This window comes from Equus quagga, chromosome 7 (assembly GCF_021613505.1).
Source record: "Equus quagga isolate Etosha38 chromosome 7, UCLA_HA_Equagga_1.0, whole genome shotgun sequence".
Classification (NCBI taxonomy): domain Eukaryota; kingdom Metazoa; phylum Chordata; class Mammalia; order Perissodactyla; family Equidae; genus Equus; species Equus quagga.
This window is the reverse complement of record NC_060273.1, coordinates 94,584,782-94,607,797: the sequence shown is the minus strand read 5'-3', so window position 1 is coordinate 94,607,797 and position 23,016 is coordinate 94,584,782. Positions and strand designations below refer to the sequence as shown.

The window sequence follows — 23,016 nt, the reverse complement described above, 5'->3', positions numbered from 1 at the left end:
ACAGTGAAGGAAATCATCAACAAAACAAAAACACAGCTACCAATTGGGAGAAGATATTTGCACATCATATATCCAATAAAGGATTAATATTCAAAATATATAAAGAACTCATGCAACTCAACAACAAAAGAAAAACAACATGATTTAAAAAATGGGCAGAGGATCTGAATAGATATTTTTCAAAAGAAGATATACAGATGGCTAACAGGCACGTGAAAAGATGTTCAGCATCACTAATTATTAGGGAAATGCAAATCAAAGATGCAGTGAACATTACCTCATGCCCATCAGAATGGCTATTATTAAAAAGACAAGTAATAACAAGCATCAGAGAGAATGTGGAGAAAAGCGGACCCTGTACACTGCTAGTGGGAATGTAAATGGTAGGCCACTATGGAAAACAGTATGGAGTTTCCTCAAAAAATTAAAAATAGAAATACCATAAGGTCCAGCTATTCCACTTATGGGTGTTTATCCAAAGGACACAAAAACACTAATTTGAAAAGATATATGCATCCCTATGTTCGTTGCAGCATTGTTTATAATAGCCAAGACTTGGAAACAACCTAAGTGCCCATCTATAGATGAATGGATAAGGAAGATGCAGTATATGTATACAATGGAATACTACTCAGTCATAAAGAAAGATGAAATCCTGTCATTTTTGACAACATGGATGGACCTTGAGGGTATTACAATAAGCAAAATAAGTCAGATGGAGAAAGACAAATACCATGTGATTTCACTCATATATGGAAGATAAAAAACAGATACAGAGAACAGATTGGTGGTTACCAGAGGGAAAGAGGGGTACAGGGAGGGCAAAAGGGTAAAGGGGGGCAGTGACACATGGCAACTAGACTTTTGATAGTGAACACAATGTAGTCTATACAGAAGTCAAAATAGAATTATGTACACCTGAAATTTATGTAATGTTATAAACCATTGTTACCCCAATAAAAAAATGCTTACAATTTGATGAGGAAATGATTTAAATGGAACCAAGTCTTTGTGTTATGAGTTTAAAAAAAAGTTAAACATCTTGATTTTGCACATTGTAGAGTTAAAAATTTTGGATCATTCAGTGCTTCAGGTAACAAACTGTTGAAACATGTAATTTTCCAAGGCTACGAGGATCCATTAACATTTTTGGACAAATCATATCTGGAGCTGAATTTTGTGTGTAAACCTGTGCTATTTGTAGACTTGCCATGCTATATCTACAAAATAATTAAACTTAAAATGGAATGAGCCTACTGAAACGTATGTGTCCATTTGCATTCTCTGTCCAAGTACTACCTTTGCGCATTCCTTTGAATGTGCCGCAAGTCCGAACGTTTTGGAGACTTTAAAATTGCAGTTTAAGGTTTCTAAACTCCTTAGTGTGGCCTAAGGGCCCCCCAGAACCTGGCCTTTATCTGCCTTTTCAGTCTTGTCTCTGATTTGTATACCATCTCCTGCTTTATTCTTTACCAGCACAAAAAAATTGTGCTTCATACCTCATGCCACTGCACGTACTATTGCTTCTGCCAACAAGTGCCTTTTCCTCCAAATGTCATTTTATCATTCAAGATGTCTCTCAAATGTCGTCTCTTTGAAGCTGTCTCTGTCCAGTGCTACCAACTGAGCTGCTGGAAAGAGTAAATCACCCTTTTCTCTGCTCTCCTATATTTGGAAATCCTTTTACCACTGCACAAATCACACTGTATGGAAATAATTAGTTTGCAAGGAGAAGAACTATATCTAGTTCATCCCTTTTCTTTGATTTTCTTGGGTCTGATTTTAACTATTGTCAGGCTAGTATATGCGCATGCATCCTCATCTCCAAATCAAGTTCTGGATAAGTATGTATAAGGGAAATTCACCTTCTTTATCACCTCGATTCTATGTCTCGGTCTCTTCCAAGAGATAGCCCCTTTTAGCTATTTTTCTTTGTTTTTCAGATAGTCGAGTATCTAAATAACATGCTCAAACACCTTTTTTTTAAACTTTGAATTGTGTCATTGACTCATCTTTATGGAAAGTGAAGAACTAGTCTCTTTTGCTTTTGCCATATATTGAGGAGAAAAATCAATCACCAGCATCTCCACAGTAGTAGAATGAAACACTCTTAATGAACTCATAAAGAAATAAATTTAAACCTATGTTTCTAAACTTGAACCTCTCAAAAGAGAATTCAATTCAAGATTCAAATGGATTCTCTTCTTACACACCATTATTCTCCTCACCCACTCTGCAGTAGCTCACTTCTTCCCCATATCACTGGTGCGTGACAACTTTCCACTTCTATAATATATTGAATGTATTTCATCATTATTTTTTCTTGGAGCCTTTTGATTTCCTGTTTTAGTTTAGAATAATTGCTTTTTAGGACTGTAGTGTAACTGTCATTCTTAAATTCTTTTATTTGTTTTTACACTTCTGTGTTAGTTATAATGTTTCTTGGGTCCTGTGTATTCCTCCTTTCTTGCATTCTGCTTTACTGTGCTACAGTATATCCTTAACGTTTAAAGAACAGCTGCAAGAGAAGTAAACGTTGTCCTTAATATCTAAAGATATTTTGATTTTCCCTTACAGTGGATTATTAATTTAACCAGCTATAGAATTGATGTTGAAATCATTTTGCCCCAGAACTTTTGAAGTTACTAGTAAAATGTCTTTCATTATCCATTCATCCTGAAGAAACTATGATGATTATCTGATTTCATTTCTTTCTAGGTGTCCTGAGTTTGATTGGTAGGTGATTGACTTTGTTTTCTTTTTTATTCATCTTGATTAGAGTTCAACTGGCTCTTTCCATCTGACACTCCATTTGTGTTTTCAACTATGGAATTTTATTTCTTTGATTATTACCATCTCATATATTTTTTTATTTTTCTAGAACTTCTCAATCAGCTGTTGAAGCTTCAGGATTGATTTTCTTGCTCGCTGTATCTTTGAACTTTTTTCTTATATTTTCCTTTTTGAAAAAAAATCTTTTTGCTTTATGATTGGAAATATTTCTTAGATTTTATCTTTCAGCCTATTAATCTCTTTTAATTTAAGGTTTTATATTCCAAATATTGTCTTATTTTATATCTGCTTTTTTTTTATAACAGTGTTCTTATTGTACAGCTGCAATGCATTCTCAAACCTCTCTAAATACATTAATTAGATTTACTGCAAAGTTCTTTTTAGTTCACTGATAATGGCAGCTACATCTTCAATACTGATCTGTTCATTCATCTTAATCCTTCTATTTTGTGTTGTTGTTTACCATCAAATATCTCGTCATCCTCAGGCCTATATTCCTATTATATAGATGTTTTACAGCCTTTCCTATATATAGGGCAAGTTAGGATGCTGATTGAAGGTTCTGAATATACCAAATAGGCCTGCAGTAGTTTAGGGAGAAAACTACTACTTTACTTTAGGGAGGCAAGCTACTCTTACATCATTTCCACCACCCACTGTCTCAATGGAAAAAAAATAAAGGAGAAGAGCTTTGTTCTGAGTTTCTACTAACCACACTCAGAGCTGCCTTCTTATCTACAGATATTGTTCAATTTCTTTACAGCAAGAATCTCAGTTTTTCTTTAGGGTGTGAGCTATTAACATGTTGTCAGTCTTGCTGCACTTAAAAAGTGTGGGGGCACTGGACACAATTTTTTCCGTTGTGAAATGCAGTCACTCAGCAATTCCACACCCTAATTTTCACGCTACTTCTCACTCCCATTCTCTCTATATACCACTTTCAAGTTTGGAATCCTTCTGGGACTCCATTAGTGCTTTTCTCACCTTTTTATTAATTCACTCGTGTATTTATAAAAATCTCTGGTCAGTTTATACCCCACTCTGAGAAAATTTTTTGAATTTATTACTATTTTTATTTCTTTACTCTCATTTAAATATGATTTGTGGAGGAAGACACTAAGTACATATGATCAGTCACTATTAAACTAGAACCTTATTTTTTAATCCTCAGTGCCTCATACAATAACAGATTAGTAGTATTTGCACAACAAATATTTGTTGGACCCAATTGAACACAGAGAAGAATGTGACAGATTGCATTATAGCTTTATCTTGCTCTCTTATTTATCGGGCTTGACTATCATTGATGGTTGTTTGTTTATTTTTAAATCTACTTTGCTTCCAGAAAACAGAATATGAATTGCCACTTATATGAATATTACAAAAGCAAACAACATAACACCTCCCCCAAAATACTGTATCTGCCTCAAAAAAATGTTCCAAAATTTTTTCAGTGAAAATTTTTAAGTAAGTTTATATCCTTCATATTTACTTCCCAACAAGGATAATTAGATGTATACAACTTGTGTCTGTGGGATGTGCATGTGTTGTAGTATCTGTATCAGAGGATACTAGTTGCCTTGGGATATCCTTTCTCCCTTCTTATTCTGTCTTATCTTTATCTTACTTTATCTTATTCATGGCTTTTCACTGGGCACATTGAACCCCAGATAAAAGTCTACATTTTCCAGCCTTCTTGCATCTAGGTGACTTAATTTTGGCCAGTGATATGTAAGCAAATAAAATGTATTACTTGTGAAACATCCCCTTAAAAAGGAGCAGTGTGCCTTCCTCAGCCTGGTCCATCATTCTCCTTGAATTGCATACGTGAGGACTGGAGCTCCAGCTGTGAACTGGGACAGGAAAATGGAGGCCACACACAGGGATAGCAGAGCTGGCAGAGTTAGGCAGAGCTGGGTCTCTAACAACTTCAAGATACCACCTTAGTTATCCTGGATTACTTCCATTGTCTATGTTATATACTCGACCGAGAACAGGGAGAATAAATAAGCTTTAGATAATGCAACTATATTATCATGGTGTTTGAGATGTTGTGGTAACTATCTCGGTAGCCATTTGGCTAAGTCTTTAAGAAAAAATAATATTGTTAAGGAAATATGGTTGTGGTAGAAATCCAAAGATATCCTTGGGAACCCAAGGCCACTCTAGTCATTATTTTAGAAGAAGAAGTTAGTGTTCACCACCTGGTTAAGATAACCTGAGTTACTCCTACTTTTTATTTTTATTTACTTTTATTTATTTTCTTAAAGATTGGCACCTGAGCTAACAACTGTTGCCAATCTTCTTTTCTTTTTCTTCTTCTTCTCCTCCCCCTCCATCTACTCCTCCTCCTCCACTCCCTCTTCCTCCTCCTCCTCCCCAAAGCCCCCTAGTACATAGTTGTATATTCTAGCTGTGAGTGCCTCTGGTTGTGCTATGTGGGATGCCGCCTTCAGCATGGCCTGGTGAACAGTGCCATGTCCGTGCCCAGGATCTAAACCAGGGAAACCCTGGGCCACCCAAGCAGAGTGTGCTAACTTAACTACTCAGCCACGGGGCCAGCCCACACTCCTCCTTTTTAAAGTCTTTATAGATTCTTTTAAATAAATAAATGCCAAAGCAGAATTAGCCAAACTGTAAAATAATTTAAGTGTTTCCATTTATTAAATTGATTTTAACACAAGTACAGTTTAATATAATGAATTGTGTAATGCAATATAATTCATAAAATAATGACAGGAACTATTCATACATATGAACTCATATGCAGTACATAACAAATAGTGTGGTCTAGCAATAGAACACAAAGTCATATGCTGTATGACAATCCTATCAATAGATCAGTGGCATAGATATATACATAGAGGGATAGTAGGTACATATGTAGATATAAATATAGATTTTTAAAATTCTATATAATGTCAAAATGGTACTGAAGTGTGTGAATTATGAACATGAGGCCAGAGGAATTGACCCTCTTGTCTCCATGCTGGAATAGCCCCACTGGTGACTCCACTACTTTCTACTTCATCTCTCCCAGGGAGGACCTGACTGGGTCTGCCAGTTGCTATCCTGTATATTGTGGCTGTGTTGGACAAAGCTCTTGGGTCAGCCTGCATTTGCGTTTACCCACTGAGCATGGTCTAAGAATCACGGCCAGAGAGTGTTTTCACTGTCTCTTTCTCTTGGCAGAAATTCCTGCAGTTCCCATTCATTTCTCTTTTCAGCTCTTTGCTGCTGATGGCACAAATTTAAAATGTTCTTTTCATAAATCAATATTAAAGATCTTAGAAGAATTCATAAATTTTCTTGTACAGACTTAAATTGGGGTTAAATTTCTCCTTTTCTTTCATTAAGTTTGTAACTGAAATTCTCGTAGATAAGAATTGTTACTGAGGCAGCCCTAGAGAAATTGGATGAGGGTTTTCTTCATTTTTAAGGCAATTGAACTATATATTATGTGGTTGTTAATTAAACAAGATAAGTAAGATTTAGGAAAGTTCTAAATACATCTAGAGCCGTGTAGACAAGTATTTAAAGATAAATATATACTTAAACTATCTTAATCATTTTGGAGAGTGATTAAAACGTTCTCTATGCCAAGCTGTGGAGCTAGGCAGTAAGAGTCAGATAACACAGGAAGAGAATTCACCAAGTCTTTATTTCTGCCTTCCTTTTTCTCCACCTGATCCATGCTCCTGTATGCCCTTCTGGGCCATCTGGATTTGGTGATGTGGAAGACCTGGTGGAAAAATCAGACTCAAGCTGGGAAAGCTGGGGAGGGATGGAAGTAAGGTCAAGAAATGACTTTTCTCTCACAGTCTCTGTTAATCTACTTCCTTCACTCAGCATATTATTATTATTATTGTTATTATTACTTTCCCTGAGGAAGAGTTACCCTGCACTAACATCTATGCCAATCTTCCCGTTTTTTGGTATGTGGGCCACTGGTACAGCATGGCTGCGGTGTAGGTCTGTGCCAGGGAACTGAACCCAGACTGCCAAAGTGTAGTGTGCTGAACATAGCTACTAAGCTACCAGGGCAGGCCTGCTCAGCATATTACTGTTGAATATCTACTATGTGCAATCACAGTGCATTCTGCCAGGGATACAGAGATAGAAATACATGCTTACATGATGTGAGGGGAATATACATAGGTAGACAATTTCAATGTATAGAGGCAATTGTAATAAGGACAAAGCCCAGTGGGAGAATAGGAAAAGAGCCTCCTACATTTTTTTTTCTTATTTTAGGTAAATCTGTTTGTCCTGAATTTAACTCTAATGACAACCTTACAGTGTCCTATTATATAGCTAACCTTACAGCTAATTTTTATTCTTTGTAGTTTAATATTTACAGAAGTAGTATAAACTGAATTTTGTTTTCCCACAAATAACTTACGTAGTCGCTTATTTTCTTCCAAGTCTGCTTCGCTTTTCCGAATATTTAGGGATATTTTCCAAGATGTGAAAACCTTGAGCTCATACATTTCCAAAGTCACAATTATTAGTATTCATAATTATTTCATAATCTAACCATAGCTTCCTTGTATGTGAGGCTAAGAAAAACCTCCAGGAATCAGCAAACATCACACCTGCTGTATCCTTTCTCTGTTTCACTCCAGTAGAAAATTCCTCCATAGACCCGAGTAGCCACAATTGCTTGGCTGGGTGACTCAGTTTCAAGTAGGAAATACACATTTCTCCTTCGCACCTGATGTTTAAGTGTGGTTGTTCTTAGACTTATGATTGATGTCATGCTGTCTTCTCATTTCCAAATATCTGCCAACTCTCTCTCTCTCTAGTCCTACTTTCTTTCATTTTGTTTTCCCTTTAATCCTGTGGTGCCTGTGGTTATGATTCCTTTAATTGCAATATGATACTTTGAAATAGTTTCAAGAGAACATAGAAGTGTAATTATAAGGATACACTGTATTCCTTGTCTGGTTAATTTATTCATCTCTCACTTGGCTGCAATAGCATCTAACTAGCCAAGTAAATAAACTGCAACACCCTTCAATGTGTACTCCACATGGCAGCTATAAGAATTACTTCTTTTATTTCTTTCTAACTTTATTTAAGTAGTGTTAAATATTTATTTTATTTTCAAATTATAAAATATTTCACACATGACAAAAAATAAATAAATTAATGTAACAAATATAATTCAGACTTAACAAATGTTAACACTTTATCATAATTACTTTATATCAAGTTTTAAAAGAAATAAAATATTTCAGCTATATAGCTTGTGCCTCCTAACATCCATTCCTCTTCCTCCTTGCCTAAACTTGATATGTATTATTTATTTTCACATTGTATAAACTAAACTACCTCTGCTTCTATATATAAACAATATATACATACTGAATATTTTTATTTTACTTTTTTACCTTCAACTTCAGTTATGTGAAATTTATCCCTGCTGATACATGTAGCTCTGGTTACTTCATTTGAACTACTTTATGTTTACTTACCCAACACTTACCAACAGATATTTATATTATTTCCAGTTTTTTGCTATGGTAAAACAAACAAACAAAAAACCTACAAAGAACATCCTTGTGCTTTTTCAACCCTGTGCACATCTGTTAGAGTTTCTCTAGAGTAGTCTAGGCTTTGCTCCTAAAAGGCCTGTACCATAGGGTGTGTACCTCCTCCAATTTATAGGACATTGTCAAAAAGTTTCCCAACTCACTGAATTTACATTTGCACTGGTAATGTACAAAATTCTCATTTATCTACATCATGACAACAATTGGAACTATCAGACTGGTTGTTTTTACTAAACCAATGAATGTGAAATGCTTTCTTCTTTTTCTTCAGTTTGTGTTGCCTTGATTGCTATTGAGATTAAGTGTATTTACATGGTTTTTGGAAATTTAATGTTCACATTATGTGAATTACTTCTTTATAATCTTTTTTTCTATTTTTCTTGTGTGTGTGTATACACAAACCCTCAATTTTGTTTCTTTCATTTTTTCACCTACATTAGTATTGATACAATACTGTTTTAATTAAGAAAGACTTCAGTTAAGTTTTTTGTTTTTGTTTTTTTTTCCTGAGGAAGATTCACCCTGAGATAACATCTGTGCCAGTCTGCCTCTATTTTGTATGTGGGATGCCTCCATAGCATGGCTGATGAGTGGAGTAGATCCGCACCTGGGATCCAAACCCGTGAACCCAGACCACTTAAGCAGAGTGCATGGAACTTTAACCACTTGGTTAAAGTTGGGGTTGTCCCCATGATCAATGCACATTTTTATTAACTTAGTAACAATTTCTTTGTTCACCTATACTTCTTGTATTCTAGTCCTTTCCTCTAATTTTTTACTTTTTTTCTGAATTGTCATTTATCAGTACTTTCTGAGCTGTAAGAAGTATACTTTCTCAGTCTTTGTTGTCTGACAATGTCTATTTCACTCTCAGTTTTACAGAAGTTAAACTATATTACATTTCTAATTACTTTCTTTCAGTATGAAACGTATTTCTAAATTTCTTCAGGCTGCTTATTGGTGGTGTGAATATCTCCTGTCAGCCTAATTTTTGTTACTGTATAAATATTTGGTGTTCCTTTTTTTATTGTGGTAAAACTTATCATTACTTTTCAGTGCTCTATATTTTCACTATGGTATCTCTGGGTGTGAGTTTGTGTATATTTTCCTGTTTGAAGCTCTGTGTACTTCTTTAATTAGAGAACGCTTCAGTTCTGAAAAACTGAATTCATCGTCTCTGAATACTGCTTCTCTCACTTCTAGAACTCTTTAAACTATGTGGTACTTTATCACAACATAGCAAGGACTCTCACAGCCTAGCTGCTCCCTAACTCTCCAACCTCATCTCTCACAGTGCGCTTCAGCCAAAAGAGTCTTTTTAAATTGCTTGCACTCAGGCACTCTCATCTATCAAAGGACATTTTTCAGGCTCTTTCCTGAGTGGACTTTAGCATCACTCATCTTCTGCCAGTTAACAGCAACTCTTCCTTCACGAATGCTGCACTGACTTTGCTGCTAGACTCTTATTTTCCTCTTAAAACATCTTGTATTTCTCATTCAGAGCACCCGGAGCAGTTGTGCTTTTAGTTATTTGAGTATCTAATCCTGCTCCATGAGGACGATATTTTGTTTGTTTTTGTTTTTTGTTCTGTTGGCATGTTGTAGACAGTCAGGAAATAATAATGGAGAGACTGAAACCAGCCAGGTACTGTGGAACCATCAGGGACCCCAGCCGTGCTTAGTCATCTCTGAACATCAGCTTTACTCTCCTGACAGTAGACCAGCTTTCTCTCCTTTGCTGCAGATATTTAATATGATAAAAGGCTGAGAGTAGATAACCTTTCCAGGCTAAATAGGACAGAGTACCCATGAGCCAAGACTGCCCATCTCTCTCTCATACTCTTTAGGTGTTCTCCCACTTTAATTTCTATGATATCCGGCCTAGAGTTAGAGAATGTACCACCAACTGTGTGGATTGTTTATGAATAAATCCCTTTTTTCTTCATTTTATTCTTGAATAACTGAGGAATTATGACTTTTTAAAGTAATAACACCTTCAAAAATCAACTAGGGAAGAAAATGCTTTTGCTCACATACAACCCAAAGAAATAACTCTCAATGCATTTATTTAACAAGTATTAGTTGAGCTCCTGTTGAGTGTTATTCACCACATTAGGCCTTTAGGATATAATAGTATAAACAAACAAGGTCACTGATCTCACTGAGATTAGAGAGGAAATATTATTCTGATGCTCACGCTACTGTTAAACATATAATCACAAATTATGTGAATGCTTTGAATGAAAGCAATAAAGTTCCTGTGACTATTTGACAAGTTAACTTGACCTATAAGGGAATTTGTAGTAGAATGGGGAAGGCTTAGTTCAGAAGTGACTCCTGAACTAAGATTTTAAAGATGAGTAGGTGTTAATTAGACAAAGAGGCGAGGTCAGAACATTTGAAGAACAGAAGTTAGAATGTGCAAATGGCTTGTGACAGGAAGCAAACTAACAATTATGAGGGTCTAAAAGAAGGCCAAAGAGGGTTCAGAACAGAAAGGAAAAGGGAAACTTATTAGAGTTGAGAATGAGAAGTTATTTAAGAGTGAGAGACAATGATGTCCTGGCTTGTACTGGCTACCAAGGGCCAATTATTATGTTTTCAGAAATTGTGAGCCAGTTATTAAACAACTGTTATTGAAAACAAAACTATATAAACTTACAATTAAATAAATTACATTAAAAATAAAGACTTTCTAATTATTCTTAGTCATTCTTATTTTACTACATTTTACTATTATTTGTGCTCCTGAGGTTATGTGTATCTGTAGATGTGGTGGGAACACTTTATAATGGTGTGCTACTGCACACTTCTTCCCAACCTCACATTTATTGAAATGCATTTATTAACTTGAAATCAACCACGGTGGGAATTTACACCATGGAAAGTGGCAAACTCTTCAAATCAGGACTTCTTTGTACCCTTAGGAACCAGTTGTTAAACACTTACCAGCACATCACTGAGTGAGACTATACAGGACCTTTGAGACTGTGTTAAGAATTGATCTTTATCCCAGGATAAATGAACAGGCATTAAAAGGTTTTAGGCAGGGAGTTGGCAAGAACATGTTTCTGTTTTAGAAAGATCCCTGAGAACTGAGAGGGGAAGTAAGCCTCTAGGTGGCCCGTATGGTAAGTAATGGTGTCTCAGAGTAGAATCAAAGAAATGAAAATTGAGAGAAGTGAATGGACTTAAGATGTATTGGGCCAAAACAGAAGGGTGAACTCTGGTAGCATTAGCATGAGCCAGCCGCTTAAGACCCTCACGAGAAAGACGTAAAATCTAAATCTCCCCTAACTCCTGGATGCTGATGTTGTTTTCATTTTGAGCCCAATCCTGCCACCTTGTGTCAAAGAGCCAACCTCACCTTTGAACAAACTTGGGCCTGAGTAAGAGAGGAGGGGAAAATCTACCTATGGAAATATGTGAAATAAAGAGAACTATCTCCATACAAAAAATAAATAATTTTTAAAGTAATCCGTAACTTTTCTATCTTCATATAGATATACAATGGTGCGTGTATGGCAGCCATGAGAATGGCCTCCAAGATCTCTTACTGCAGGGAATCAAAATGATCGAGGGCCCAAGTACTATACTCTGAAATCCAACGTTTGAGCCAAGATCATGCTTCCGACGAGCTGCCCGCAGACAGTGACTGACTAGGGGAGAGAAAAGCCTGTTACGGCAATGCAAGATTCCTTTGACGGGCGGGTTTAATTCTAAGACTCCCCAGTGGCCTTGCCAAAAACATTCTTTAGAACTGAATTGCCTAAGATGCTTCCGCGCATATTTCCTGTCTTCACAACTACTTCCTTCACTTGGGGTCAGACCTACATCATGGTCTCATGGCCCTGACACCCTGATTTGATGCCCTGTCTCTGCCTTGTGTCTGTGGCAGGTCTCGAGTGGTGTGACGTGGGTCCCTCCCCAAAGTGCTAAAGAATCTGTAGTGTAAGTTGCTGGATCCAAGAGAATTTTCTATCCCCTTCCCCAAGATTAGACAGCTTTTGCTTCTGCCCTTTCCTAGAAGCAGGAGATCATTGTGGCTTAGAGGTTACCTTGCCACTCCCCTCCTGCTTAAGGGTTCTGTTTTGTAAGAGAGAAGGGTCTGGGAAGAGGCAGCCTGTGTGCCCAGGAGGGACTCTTTCCAGTCTGTGCCGTGCCCTCAGTCTCTCACACGAGAGGCCTGTGGAAAAGAGGCAGCGCGTGAGGACAGCCTACATTGTGTCTGGCTCCTGGGGATTCTAAATTGTTGTGATAGCACATACTCTGCCTTTAATTATTCATTATAGTTTTAGCTGTTTTCTTTATTCTCTTTGTTGAAAGGCTGCCTCTTTCCCTGTGACTGGCCAAAGGTGAAACAGTCGCTGTGTCCTCTCTGTCCTCAGAGGGTTTGAAACTCTGCAGTTCAGTTCATTTGGTGACCTTGTGATCTCAGTTCTCTGATGGTCTCAAGAAAAGTTATGAGTTTTGCGGATTATCTGGCTTTTTCTCATTTTTAGCATAAGATTAATATTCTCCTGTAGCTTTCTGCATGCTAAGCAGAGGGAAATTCCTTTCCTCTTGTTTTAAAAATCACTTATATTTCTGCATTAGGATTTTATCTTTGGTGGGTATAACAGAGTCAGGAATACAATTTATACTTAACTAGTTTATTATATTCTAGGCATGTGACATCATTAGATTATCAAACAGTTGGCACTCTTGTGATAGCTATTCTGTAAATTTATTGAATGCAAACATTAAGCGGCGATGGGATACACAATTCAGTGTCAGGGCTCCCGTTGTAGATTAAAGCTAGACAGGAAGACATTGTCTCTAGTATATTTTGCTTTGGGTCATTCCTCAACACAATTACCTTATCCTTTTCACCAGGTGGTTGACCAGATTGACACCCTGACCTCTGACCTACAGCTGGAGGATGAGATGACTGACAGCTCCAAAACGGACACCCTAAATAGCAGCTCCAGTGGCACCACGGCCTCCAGCATAGAGAAGATCAAAGTGCAGGCCAACGCACCTCTCATTAAACCCCCAGCACACCCTTCTGCTATCCTCACAGTCCTGAGAAAGCCAAACCCTCCACCACCTCCTCCACGGTTGACACCTGTGAAGCGTGAAGAGCCCCAAAGAGTGGCGCCAACTGTCAATCCTGTAAAGACCAATGGCACCCTTCTGCGCAATGGAGGCTTACCTGGGGCACCCAACAAGATTCCAAATGGAGACATCTGCTTCATACCTAGTAGTAATTTGGACAAGGCTCCAGTGCAGCCTCTGACGCATAGACCTGAAAAAGACAGCTGTCCCCAGGCAGGACCTCGGGAACGAGTTCGGTTTAATGAAAAAGTGCAGTACCATGGCTATTGTCCTGACTGTGACACCCGGTATAACATAAAAAACAGGGAGATCCACTTACATAGTGAACCTGTCCACCTGCAAGGAAAGCTTCCTCACCAAGGCCCTCTGCTCCCCCCTCCACCCCATCTCCCTCCTTTTCCACTAGAAAATGGGGGACTGGGAATCAGCCACAGTAACAGCTTCCCCCCTCTCAGACCTGCAACTGTGCCTCCTCCCACTGCACCAAAACCACAGAAGACGATCTTGAGGAAATCAACCACTACAACAGTGTGATGTATGCCATTTAAAAAAACTTTTTGTTTTTTTTTAATTTCTATATTATAAACATAAAATAATAAATAATGAGCACTTTCTATTCAAGCAATAAAAAGCCCAAATATATTAATCCTACGTTCAGCAAAGTGGCATAAAAATCACCTGGTAAGTATGCAGTATGGTTGTATCCTAGGTATACATTATTTAAAAAGTTGCATCATAAAAAACTACAGAATACTGAAAAAGCTGAATATATTGTTTTCTCAGTTGACCTATGACAAATTGTGACCTGTAGATATCAAATATTTTGATTTACTATAAGAGATGGGATTAGATTTATTTTGTTCATGCCTAACTCATCTATGCATTAATAATGTCATCCTCTTAACTTTGACTTAGTGCTTTTTAATAAGAAATTTTAATACTGAAGGACTATTTTATTATTTTTTCTAAAGATATTTGTCACTAGTTTTGCATTATTAAATTCTGAGGATAATACCAAAAAGTTTATTTTCTATACTATACAATTACGATTATATGTTCAGCTATACATGTAATGAAATATTTTGGTCTGTGGAAATATCATATGTCAATAAACTATAGTAAATAATGGCAAAACCAAATGTTTCTCAGAATTAAAATGAAGCAGTGGTTCATTTCATCCCATGGTAATGTTCATCAAAATGGGTAGAAGATCACAGTGAGTGTACCTCAAAATTTTCTAAATTAAATATCATAATCCAGGTCATAAATAGAACTTGACACATTTCATATTATATTCCTCTATTTGGGTACCTTAGGGACCATCTACTGAATGCCCCCTACATTGCCAACCCCTACAGACCCTCCTCACGCTCAGCATTCCTCCGGGACACACCAGAAACCAGTGCACTCTAGTGGTGGAATGTTTTGGCTCCTGCATCAGCAGGCTCCCTAACTCTGAGAGAATCCCCATTTATAGGATAACCATAGGGGAAAATAAAGATGCTTCTGGAACAGTACATAGCATTAGCCTAAGCTGATTCTCCTCGGAGTTGAAATATGCCAGGCTTCTTTGTTATTCTATAAAAGAAAGAGGAAATCCTTTCCTCCTAGCATCAAATAGAAGTCCTTCTCTTCAGTCTAATGTGCCAGCTTAGGTCACTGACCTACCTAGGGACCAAGGTCACTTCCCAACCACCATGATTTGGACTGAGCACATGTCTTGCCCTGGGGATAGAAATTAGTTTATCTGCCCACAAATCATGATGACAGGTGCATGCCTCAACAAAATTGGTCCATTAAGTGGCAAGAGTAGAGGAATCGACGTTGGTGGAAATTTGTTTGTTCTGAAACTTAATAAAGCGTCTGTAATCTTCCTGACTATTTGACTTTTGATCTCAAAACTTTAATTTTTGCCACTACAGGGAAGTAGTTTCAATCGTATTTCTTTCTTGCCTTTTTCAAGCTGGATCATGGTGATTTGGAATACTGTTTTTAAACTGCTTCCTGTTAAGAGATGATAGTATGTTTTAGGCAGAATAACAGAAAGAATACAGGCTTTATTTTTTAAAGGAACAATCAAATGGGTATAAAATAGAGATGTCATGTTAAAAATTTACTCAGTGTGATTTTTGTTCTGTTTGTCTTGGACATGAAGGTAATGCAAGCAGAATAAATCCAACTTTTCAGAAAGTTAAAAAACTTAAGACCAATAATTAAGAAAGGCTATAATCTGAAATTTATTAACTGTATGATCAGTATGTTTTATAAATGAGCCAGGTAAACAAATAATTGATTTTTTTAATATCAAAATAATGTATTCTTAACTTTTTAGTACATCCATTTAAGTTTGATGTAAATAAACTCACGGTTTCATCATCTTTCTAGATTTAAATAATACTTCCTTTCAAATGTCCATCCAGTGTTAGACCTTTTGCTATTATAAACGATCTCAGAAAACATGCAGTTTTCTCCCGTCAGCCCATCTTCCTTCCACAGCTGGTTACTGTGACCTAATAATTACCTTATAGTTTGAGATGCTGACCCTTGTCGATGTCTGGGAACCACTCTGTATCTCAAGATAGACCTTCTTAGTAACCACACATTATCCACAAAGTACATAACTTATTTGCAAAAAAACAAGTTGAATAAGTTGAATGATTTAAGCTGGTTGAATAAGGACACTGAGCCAGATGCCTAGACACAGCCTCTGAGGTTCAAATCCATTTCTATTCCTCAAAGTATAGACTGCCCCTTGAAAGACCATCTTTTTAAATTTGATTAGTACATATGCCAAAACTACAACACCTGTTTTTATTCAGCACAGTTATAAGTAACTATTGGCATGGAAAGCTTAGTTAAATCTCAACCCGAAAAAGTTATATTTATTGATCTTCTTCTCCTATTACAGTTTATTTAGTATATACTCCACATTAAGTGTTAGATTACAATAGTGTTGGGACTTTCTTTTGAGTTTATTTGCTCCATGTTGCTTTATTTGTTTTCATTAATATATGGAATATATCGGGCCAATAGGTTTTTTGCCCAACTGATCATTTTGCAACATTCACTGGAACTTAGTTATGTCTTTAAATATATGTAGACTTGTAAAACATGGAAAGCAATTAACATAAACTGTCATAATATTTACCTGGAAGCTTGTAATTAAAGTGTCATAAGTGGCAGTGCATTTTTGTAATCAGCCATCATGGCTTTCAAAATTTAAATTCTGGAGTGCAAGCTCTGCACATTATCCATTAAAATATCATAAAATATGGTATACGTTTCCTCTTCCTAAAGATTCCAAAGAGGAAATGCTTTCCTCAAAGCCTTAAGGGCAGGATCTTTTTTCACAATATACATTTGAACACTTTTATTCACATGTAAAGTAGTGTACCACAGGGCTAGCCTCCATACTCCTTTGAAGCTGATGTTCCTACAGAATGTAAAATGGTAATACTGCTTATGACAACATCCATTCATAGTGAAAGGTGGAACATGGATTTCAAAAACTGTAGTATCCGTTAACTAAATTGGAATAGGAAAGGTTTGTATTGTTAGTTTGGACAAAGATTGTCCCATTTTTGTGATGGGAAGTTATTGTATCTCTGCCCATGAAAGGTGAAAAGAAAATAACAATTGACCATCTCCCAGTAGTTATGGCAGTTACAAAAAGAAAGAAAACTGATATTTTTTAGGTTATGCTTAAGCTGAACATAAAATATCTGCTCAAAAGTACAGAGCATGCAAAAAGAGAAGTTTCTGACTCTTGCAATTTGATATTGTTATATTCATACCTCCCCTGATTCGGTCAATAATATTCTAGAAAAAAAATGTCCACTATTATCTTAAGTGGTTTAATTAACCTAAAAAGTCTTGTGTTTGAATTATACCTGCATCTAATTATTTAATAAATAAAAGAATAAGGCACTGTATTATATGGCTTTCTTTGGACAGATGAGTAACTTGCTTTTAGCATGACCAAGATCAGCAGCCACACAGTCTCTGGGACCATGCAAGACCTTTTATCTACAGGTTCTAATTATAGCTCTTTTTGGATGCTCCATGAAGAAAAGCCTGAGTAGTTCCATGTGTAATTACACTGGGAATGGTGTAATCAAGTCATGAATCACTGCCTTGACAGATTTTTTTCCCATAGAATATATGCAATAACGCAATGTCAAGTCTTAGAATTGTTCTGATCCAGTTTCTTTCTCCCAATTCTCTGTTGGTAGAACATTTTACTATAGTGTACACTGAAATTTGTAGCAAAAGAATGCACTATAATGTACTTTGGTACATATTGATGATTGGTACATTCTAAGTGAGAAAATGATTTATGAGCAAAGAAGTTCCAGAAAATCCATATCACATAATTAGGTAAAGTGCACAGAATGTGATGATTACTAGACACTATCACAAAACCACATGATGTTTTTTGGATCAATTTGTAGCTGTGGCACTGTATCTAAATTTTTAGACTAAACATTTTGGAGTTTTAGAATCGTTCAAGTTGCCTGATTCTGAAATAATGACAGATGTGATACCACCATTAGGGCAGACAGCAGTGTTGAACATAAAAAACTGTGTTTAGCCATATCTTAGTGGAGTAACAATTATGTAGGGTGTCATTTCCTTAGAAGCACTTAGATTTATCGTTCTGGTCTTTTTGGAAAAAACTAAAGTGGAACATAAAGAAGCTTTGCAAATAACCCTCTCTTTAAAATGTGGTTAAATCATTGTGGGGTATAGAATTGTGTAAAAGCCAAGGGAAAATAAAAAGAGGAAATATTGCTTATATTTTATGACTTCTAGACTGATCAAAGATAAGTAAGCTAATATTATTAACTGCTTTCTGAAACTTTACATACTTTGGAATTTCTATAAGACTCACATGAATGTATAAAATAGTTATTATTATCCTGATTTACAAGTGGAGAAATCCAGGACCTGAGTTGCAGTATTTTGCCAAAATCAACTCTTGAGTAAGTGACTGGGCTGGCATTTTAGTGGCAGCATGACTCCCCATAATTTTTTCCCCACATCACCATTTAATTGTGTTATTCATAGCCCTGAACTTTGCAAATCTTTCCTTTATTCTGAGCAGTTATTTTGACGCTTGAAAGGGGTTACCTAATGTTGTTTTGACATTCTTAATATGTTTGATATTTGCAGACTATGAAAAGGGATTTCAGGCAATTTACTGTCTAAAATGAATGAGCTGCTGAATAATGCAAGCTTCTTTTTCTCATGTATTATACCAGCGACTTCACCTGTCAGTTTTTTCCTCTGAGTTCAAAGGCTGTCTATTATTTTGGTTTCTTTTCCCTAAGAAGTTCGGATTTCATAGTATTAATGCCATTTAGCCCTGAATGTATTACTTTCATTAGTGGTATTTCATTTGTGAACTTCATCTGTTTGACATTGACTCCTAGAGCTAAAAATAGCATTAGATCCACTCTATGGAACCTCTGACCAACCAGTGCATTCGAGCTCTCTCTAATAAGAGCATTTCCGTCCTTTTGTTATTAGAATATAGACATGATTTTCCACTGGTTGATAGTGTAGTTGTCAGTTGTCCTAACCACCAAAGAGAATTTTGGATCAACTAAATGAAACAATGTGTGCCCTCAAGTGGGTTAAGGTTGATGTTGACAAGACATATGATATCTAACTCTTATTAAGGGTTTATTTTATGCCAAACACTCTTGTACGTGTTTTGTATGTGTAATTTTTCCCTCATGACATCATTTTCCATCATAACAACCTGATGTCTTAGACACTAGTTTTATCTACGTTTTACAAATGAGGAAACTATGGCACTGGAGACCTGCTGCCCAAGATTGTAGAGCCAGGAAATGGGTAAGCCAGAATTGTAAGGCAGGCAGTCAGCACCCACAGCCCAAGTTCTTCACCGCCTTTCAGACTGCCTAAAGCACACCCCTGCATTTTGTGCAGGTCATCTGTAGAGTTGAAAGTCATCACTTCACTGAAAGTTGTTGGAAGGTATAAAATAAGAGAAAAATAAGCATATTTCTGAATGCCAAGATAGACTAGTCCATGCTGCAGTAGCAGACAACCCCAGTATGTCAGAGGCATCTGAGTTATTTCTTGCTCACTTAAAGTTCACCCTGAGTCCAGGAGACTTTCCGGGCAGGAGTCCCTCAGGCAGTCATTCAGCAATACAGACTGTATTAATTGTGGGGGACCACCATCTGGCTAAGAGTCCTCTTCCAGGACCACCACAACAGAGGAAGGGGTGACCGGAGACTCTTCCTGTGTTTTCACCTCAGCCCCTCCATGCATCGTTGGCCAAAACTAATCACATGGCCCTGCCTGAAGTCCCCATATGCCCAGAAAGAAACAGAGATCAGCATATGGGTGAGCGCCAATCATGCCATCACTGCTTCCAAAGGGGTAATTTTTTGGTGTGTCTATAATTTGAATATATTATAAACTATTCTAGACTTCCTTTCCTTTCCTTTTCATATTACCTGATATTCATTTAATCCCATCATAAATTAGGATGCCATCTTGTTTTAGACGGAGGTGGAGAGGAAAGAAGTGAATCTAACAACAGCCCTGCTAACAACTTGGTGGAGGGAATTGACAGCATTTACTAAGATGAGTGATGAGTTTGCCTTTTCCTACCATGTTGACATTCTCTCTGAGGATACACACCAACCTACATTTTATAGTTCAACATTTTAGAATTGCATACTGAATTTTCATTAGTCAAATTTCTAAATAAATATTTTTATCAGTAAATTAGTTTACTATATGAATAATTATCCCCATAAGGATAGATAAACCTAATTTGAAGACATGTACTTATTTCCAGAATAGTCAAAGAAATATGAAATGCTCCTATAGAAATTTAGGTCATTGCTGATGTAAAGTATGACATACGTATTTATAATATTAATTCAGAGGGCAGGACATTCAGATAAAAGTATAAATTTGAAACCGGAAGGCTTGGATTTGAGTCTCAATTTCTCCAACTCCCAAGTGTTCCTGGTCAAATTGCTTAACCAGGTCTGAGGCTTGCTTTAAAATGAAGATAATGATGCCACTCTTTCCTACTTAGTATGGCTCTTGAGTCATTATCCTCCTTCCCTTGTATATTCTGGGCTCACTCAATCATCCTTTATATGTAAGGGGCAAGAAGATAGTAGTATCAAGAGAAGGATACTGCAATTACCCAAACCTCAAATGCACTTCTAAGGCATCAGGACTATAGTTCAGCTCTTTCCTTTATTTTATTTATCTTTTTTTAGGAAGATTAGCATTGAGCTAACTGCTGCCAGTCCTCCTCTTTTTGCTGAGGAAGCCTGGCCCTGAGCTAACATCCGTGCCCATCTTCCTCTACTTTATATGTGGGGCGCCTACCACAGCGTGGCCTGCCAAGTGGCACCATGTCCACACCCGGGATCCGAACCGGTGAACCCCGGGCCACCAAAGCAGAACATGTGAATTTAACTGCTGCACCACCAGGCCGGCCCCTAAGCTCTTTCCTAGGTGGCAATACTGAAAGGTAAAATGGATGAGGCAACATAGAGAGGCAACTTCAGGATTCAACAAGTCTGCAGCCTTCAGAGCTATTGAAGACTCAGAATCACCAAATCATTCCAGCTTATTCTTTGCACATGTCAGAAACACCTCCCAAACTCTTCCTTACAGCATCCTGTAGGTTGGAGCTTAGTAGACTAGCTATGGCAGCATAGCTAATTACCATTTACTCTATGTTTTGTTTTAAATTTGATTTTGTTATTTGTGTGGGATGAAAGCTCTTCTGCTGACACAGAGTTTGTTCCACATATAATTCAGCTCAGTCATATCTTCTGCTTCGTTTAGTTGCTCAAACTCCAACTCCTTTTCAGCTCTCATCTCTCACTGGTCACTGAGAAAATAGAAAAGATATGCATTTCTCTTGCTTTATTTTGTCTATTCCTTCACAAGGTCTTGGTCCTGTACTTGTTATCCAAATTACCTGGTTTTACACCTTTCATTTCTACTATAGTAACATTGATACACTTAAAGATCCCCACCACCACCCAATTCCCTAACACTTTTCTCTGGGTTTCTCCTCTTAAGGGGACCACCTTCCAACATATTGTGATAAGGCCTAAGGAGGTAATGAATATGAAAGTAGCTTATAAACAGTAAGACCTCAAACAAGTGCAAATCAACGTCATCAATTTGTGATACTTCTTGCCGAATTATCTATGTTCCTTTTAATCTGGAGGATTGACTTGTATTTGTCTAGGTTAATGCTAATGATTCATCTCATTTATAAAGTAATTATTTTACTTAGATGTGTTTGTAGTTAGTATTATCAAGTCAGCCTAATGATTTTCTTAGAAACTTGCCAGTTCATATGTAGAAGTCTCATTTATTAAATTTTGTGAATTAGCAAGTCAGAAAATGAGCAGGATAGAATTCGGAGGTGATGGCAACAGAAAAGCAGTTTATTAAACTGTTTTGACAAGTATAGCTTAATTTTAATTATTTATGATAGTCTTTAAGAGCACATGAGTAAATTCATTTAGAATACAATTTGTCAAAATAATTAAAGTCTAACACTATTAGGCCTCTATAAATCTTCTTAAAATGTTTGTTCATATAAGATATTGATTCATCAAGCTTCTGTTTAAAAAAGAGAATGCCAGGGCCGGCCTGGTAACATAGTGGTTAAGTTCACTCACTGTTTCCGCGGCCCAGGGTTCGCAGGTTCGGATCCCAGGTGCGGGCCTAGCACCACTCATTAAGCTCATCAAGCTCATCAAGCCACACAATAGAGTAAGATTGGCATGGATGTTAGCTCAGTGACAATCTTCCTCAAGCAAAAAGAGGAAGATTGGCAACAGATGTTAGCTCAGGACCAATCTTCCTCACAGAAAAACTAAATCAAAATGGAAAAAGAAAATGCCTTCATTTGTGGTTAAAAAACATCATTTATCAGTGAGGTTATTAAAGTATGACAAAGGATTAACTATTATTTTGCCTTAAGTAAAGTCTGTGATATATTTAGTACATGTTTCAGTGAGATACCTTTCAGAAGGCCAAAGAACCAAAGTTCTTTGATTACAGTGATTTATGGCTTAAGTATAAGTAAATAACTGTTGCTAAGAACAATAACTGCCCAAAATTATCATCTGGAACTCTTATTTTCTACCAATTCAAACTCTATGGAACAAAAGCAGAATATTTGGATTTATTTTATCTTCTTTTTAAAACTTCGTAGTTTTATCAAATAACGGCTGTATTTTGCTTGATCTTTGAAATACAGTATTGATGTTCCTTTCTTTTTTAAGGAAGATTAGCCCTGAGCTAACATCTGCCACCAATACTCCTCTTTTTTGCTGAGGAAGATTGGCCCTGAACTAACATCTGTGCCCATCTTCCTCTACTTTATATGTCAGATGCCTGCTACAGCATGGCTTGATAAACGGTACACGTGTCCGCACCCGGGATCTGAACTGGCGAACCCCAGGCTGCTGAAGCAGAGCACAGAAATTTGACCACTATGCTACAGGGCCAGACCCTGATGTTCCATTTGGTTATTAGATTTCTT

At 36.9% G+C, this 23,016-nt stretch overlaps 1 protein-coding gene across 2 annotated transcripts in view; it reads left to right on the top strand.

Moving 5' to 3' along the window:
* The window catches only part of PRR16 (proline rich 16), a 286,915-nt gene that overhangs the window by 162,891 nt on the left and 101,008 nt on the right, over positions 1-23,016 (top strand). The window contains exon 2 of one of the 2 annotated variants that reach the window (XR_006889421.1): positions 13,224-14,126. Coding sequence is in view for 1 of the 2 variants with exons in the window: in XM_046667231.1 (XP_046523187.1) it covers positions 13,224-13,979 (756 nt within the window). In the remaining variant the exon portion in view is untranslated. The remainder of the gene's footprint in view (positions 1-13,223; positions 14,127-23,016) is intronic. The other variant, XM_046667231.1, reaches the window with a different exon arrangement.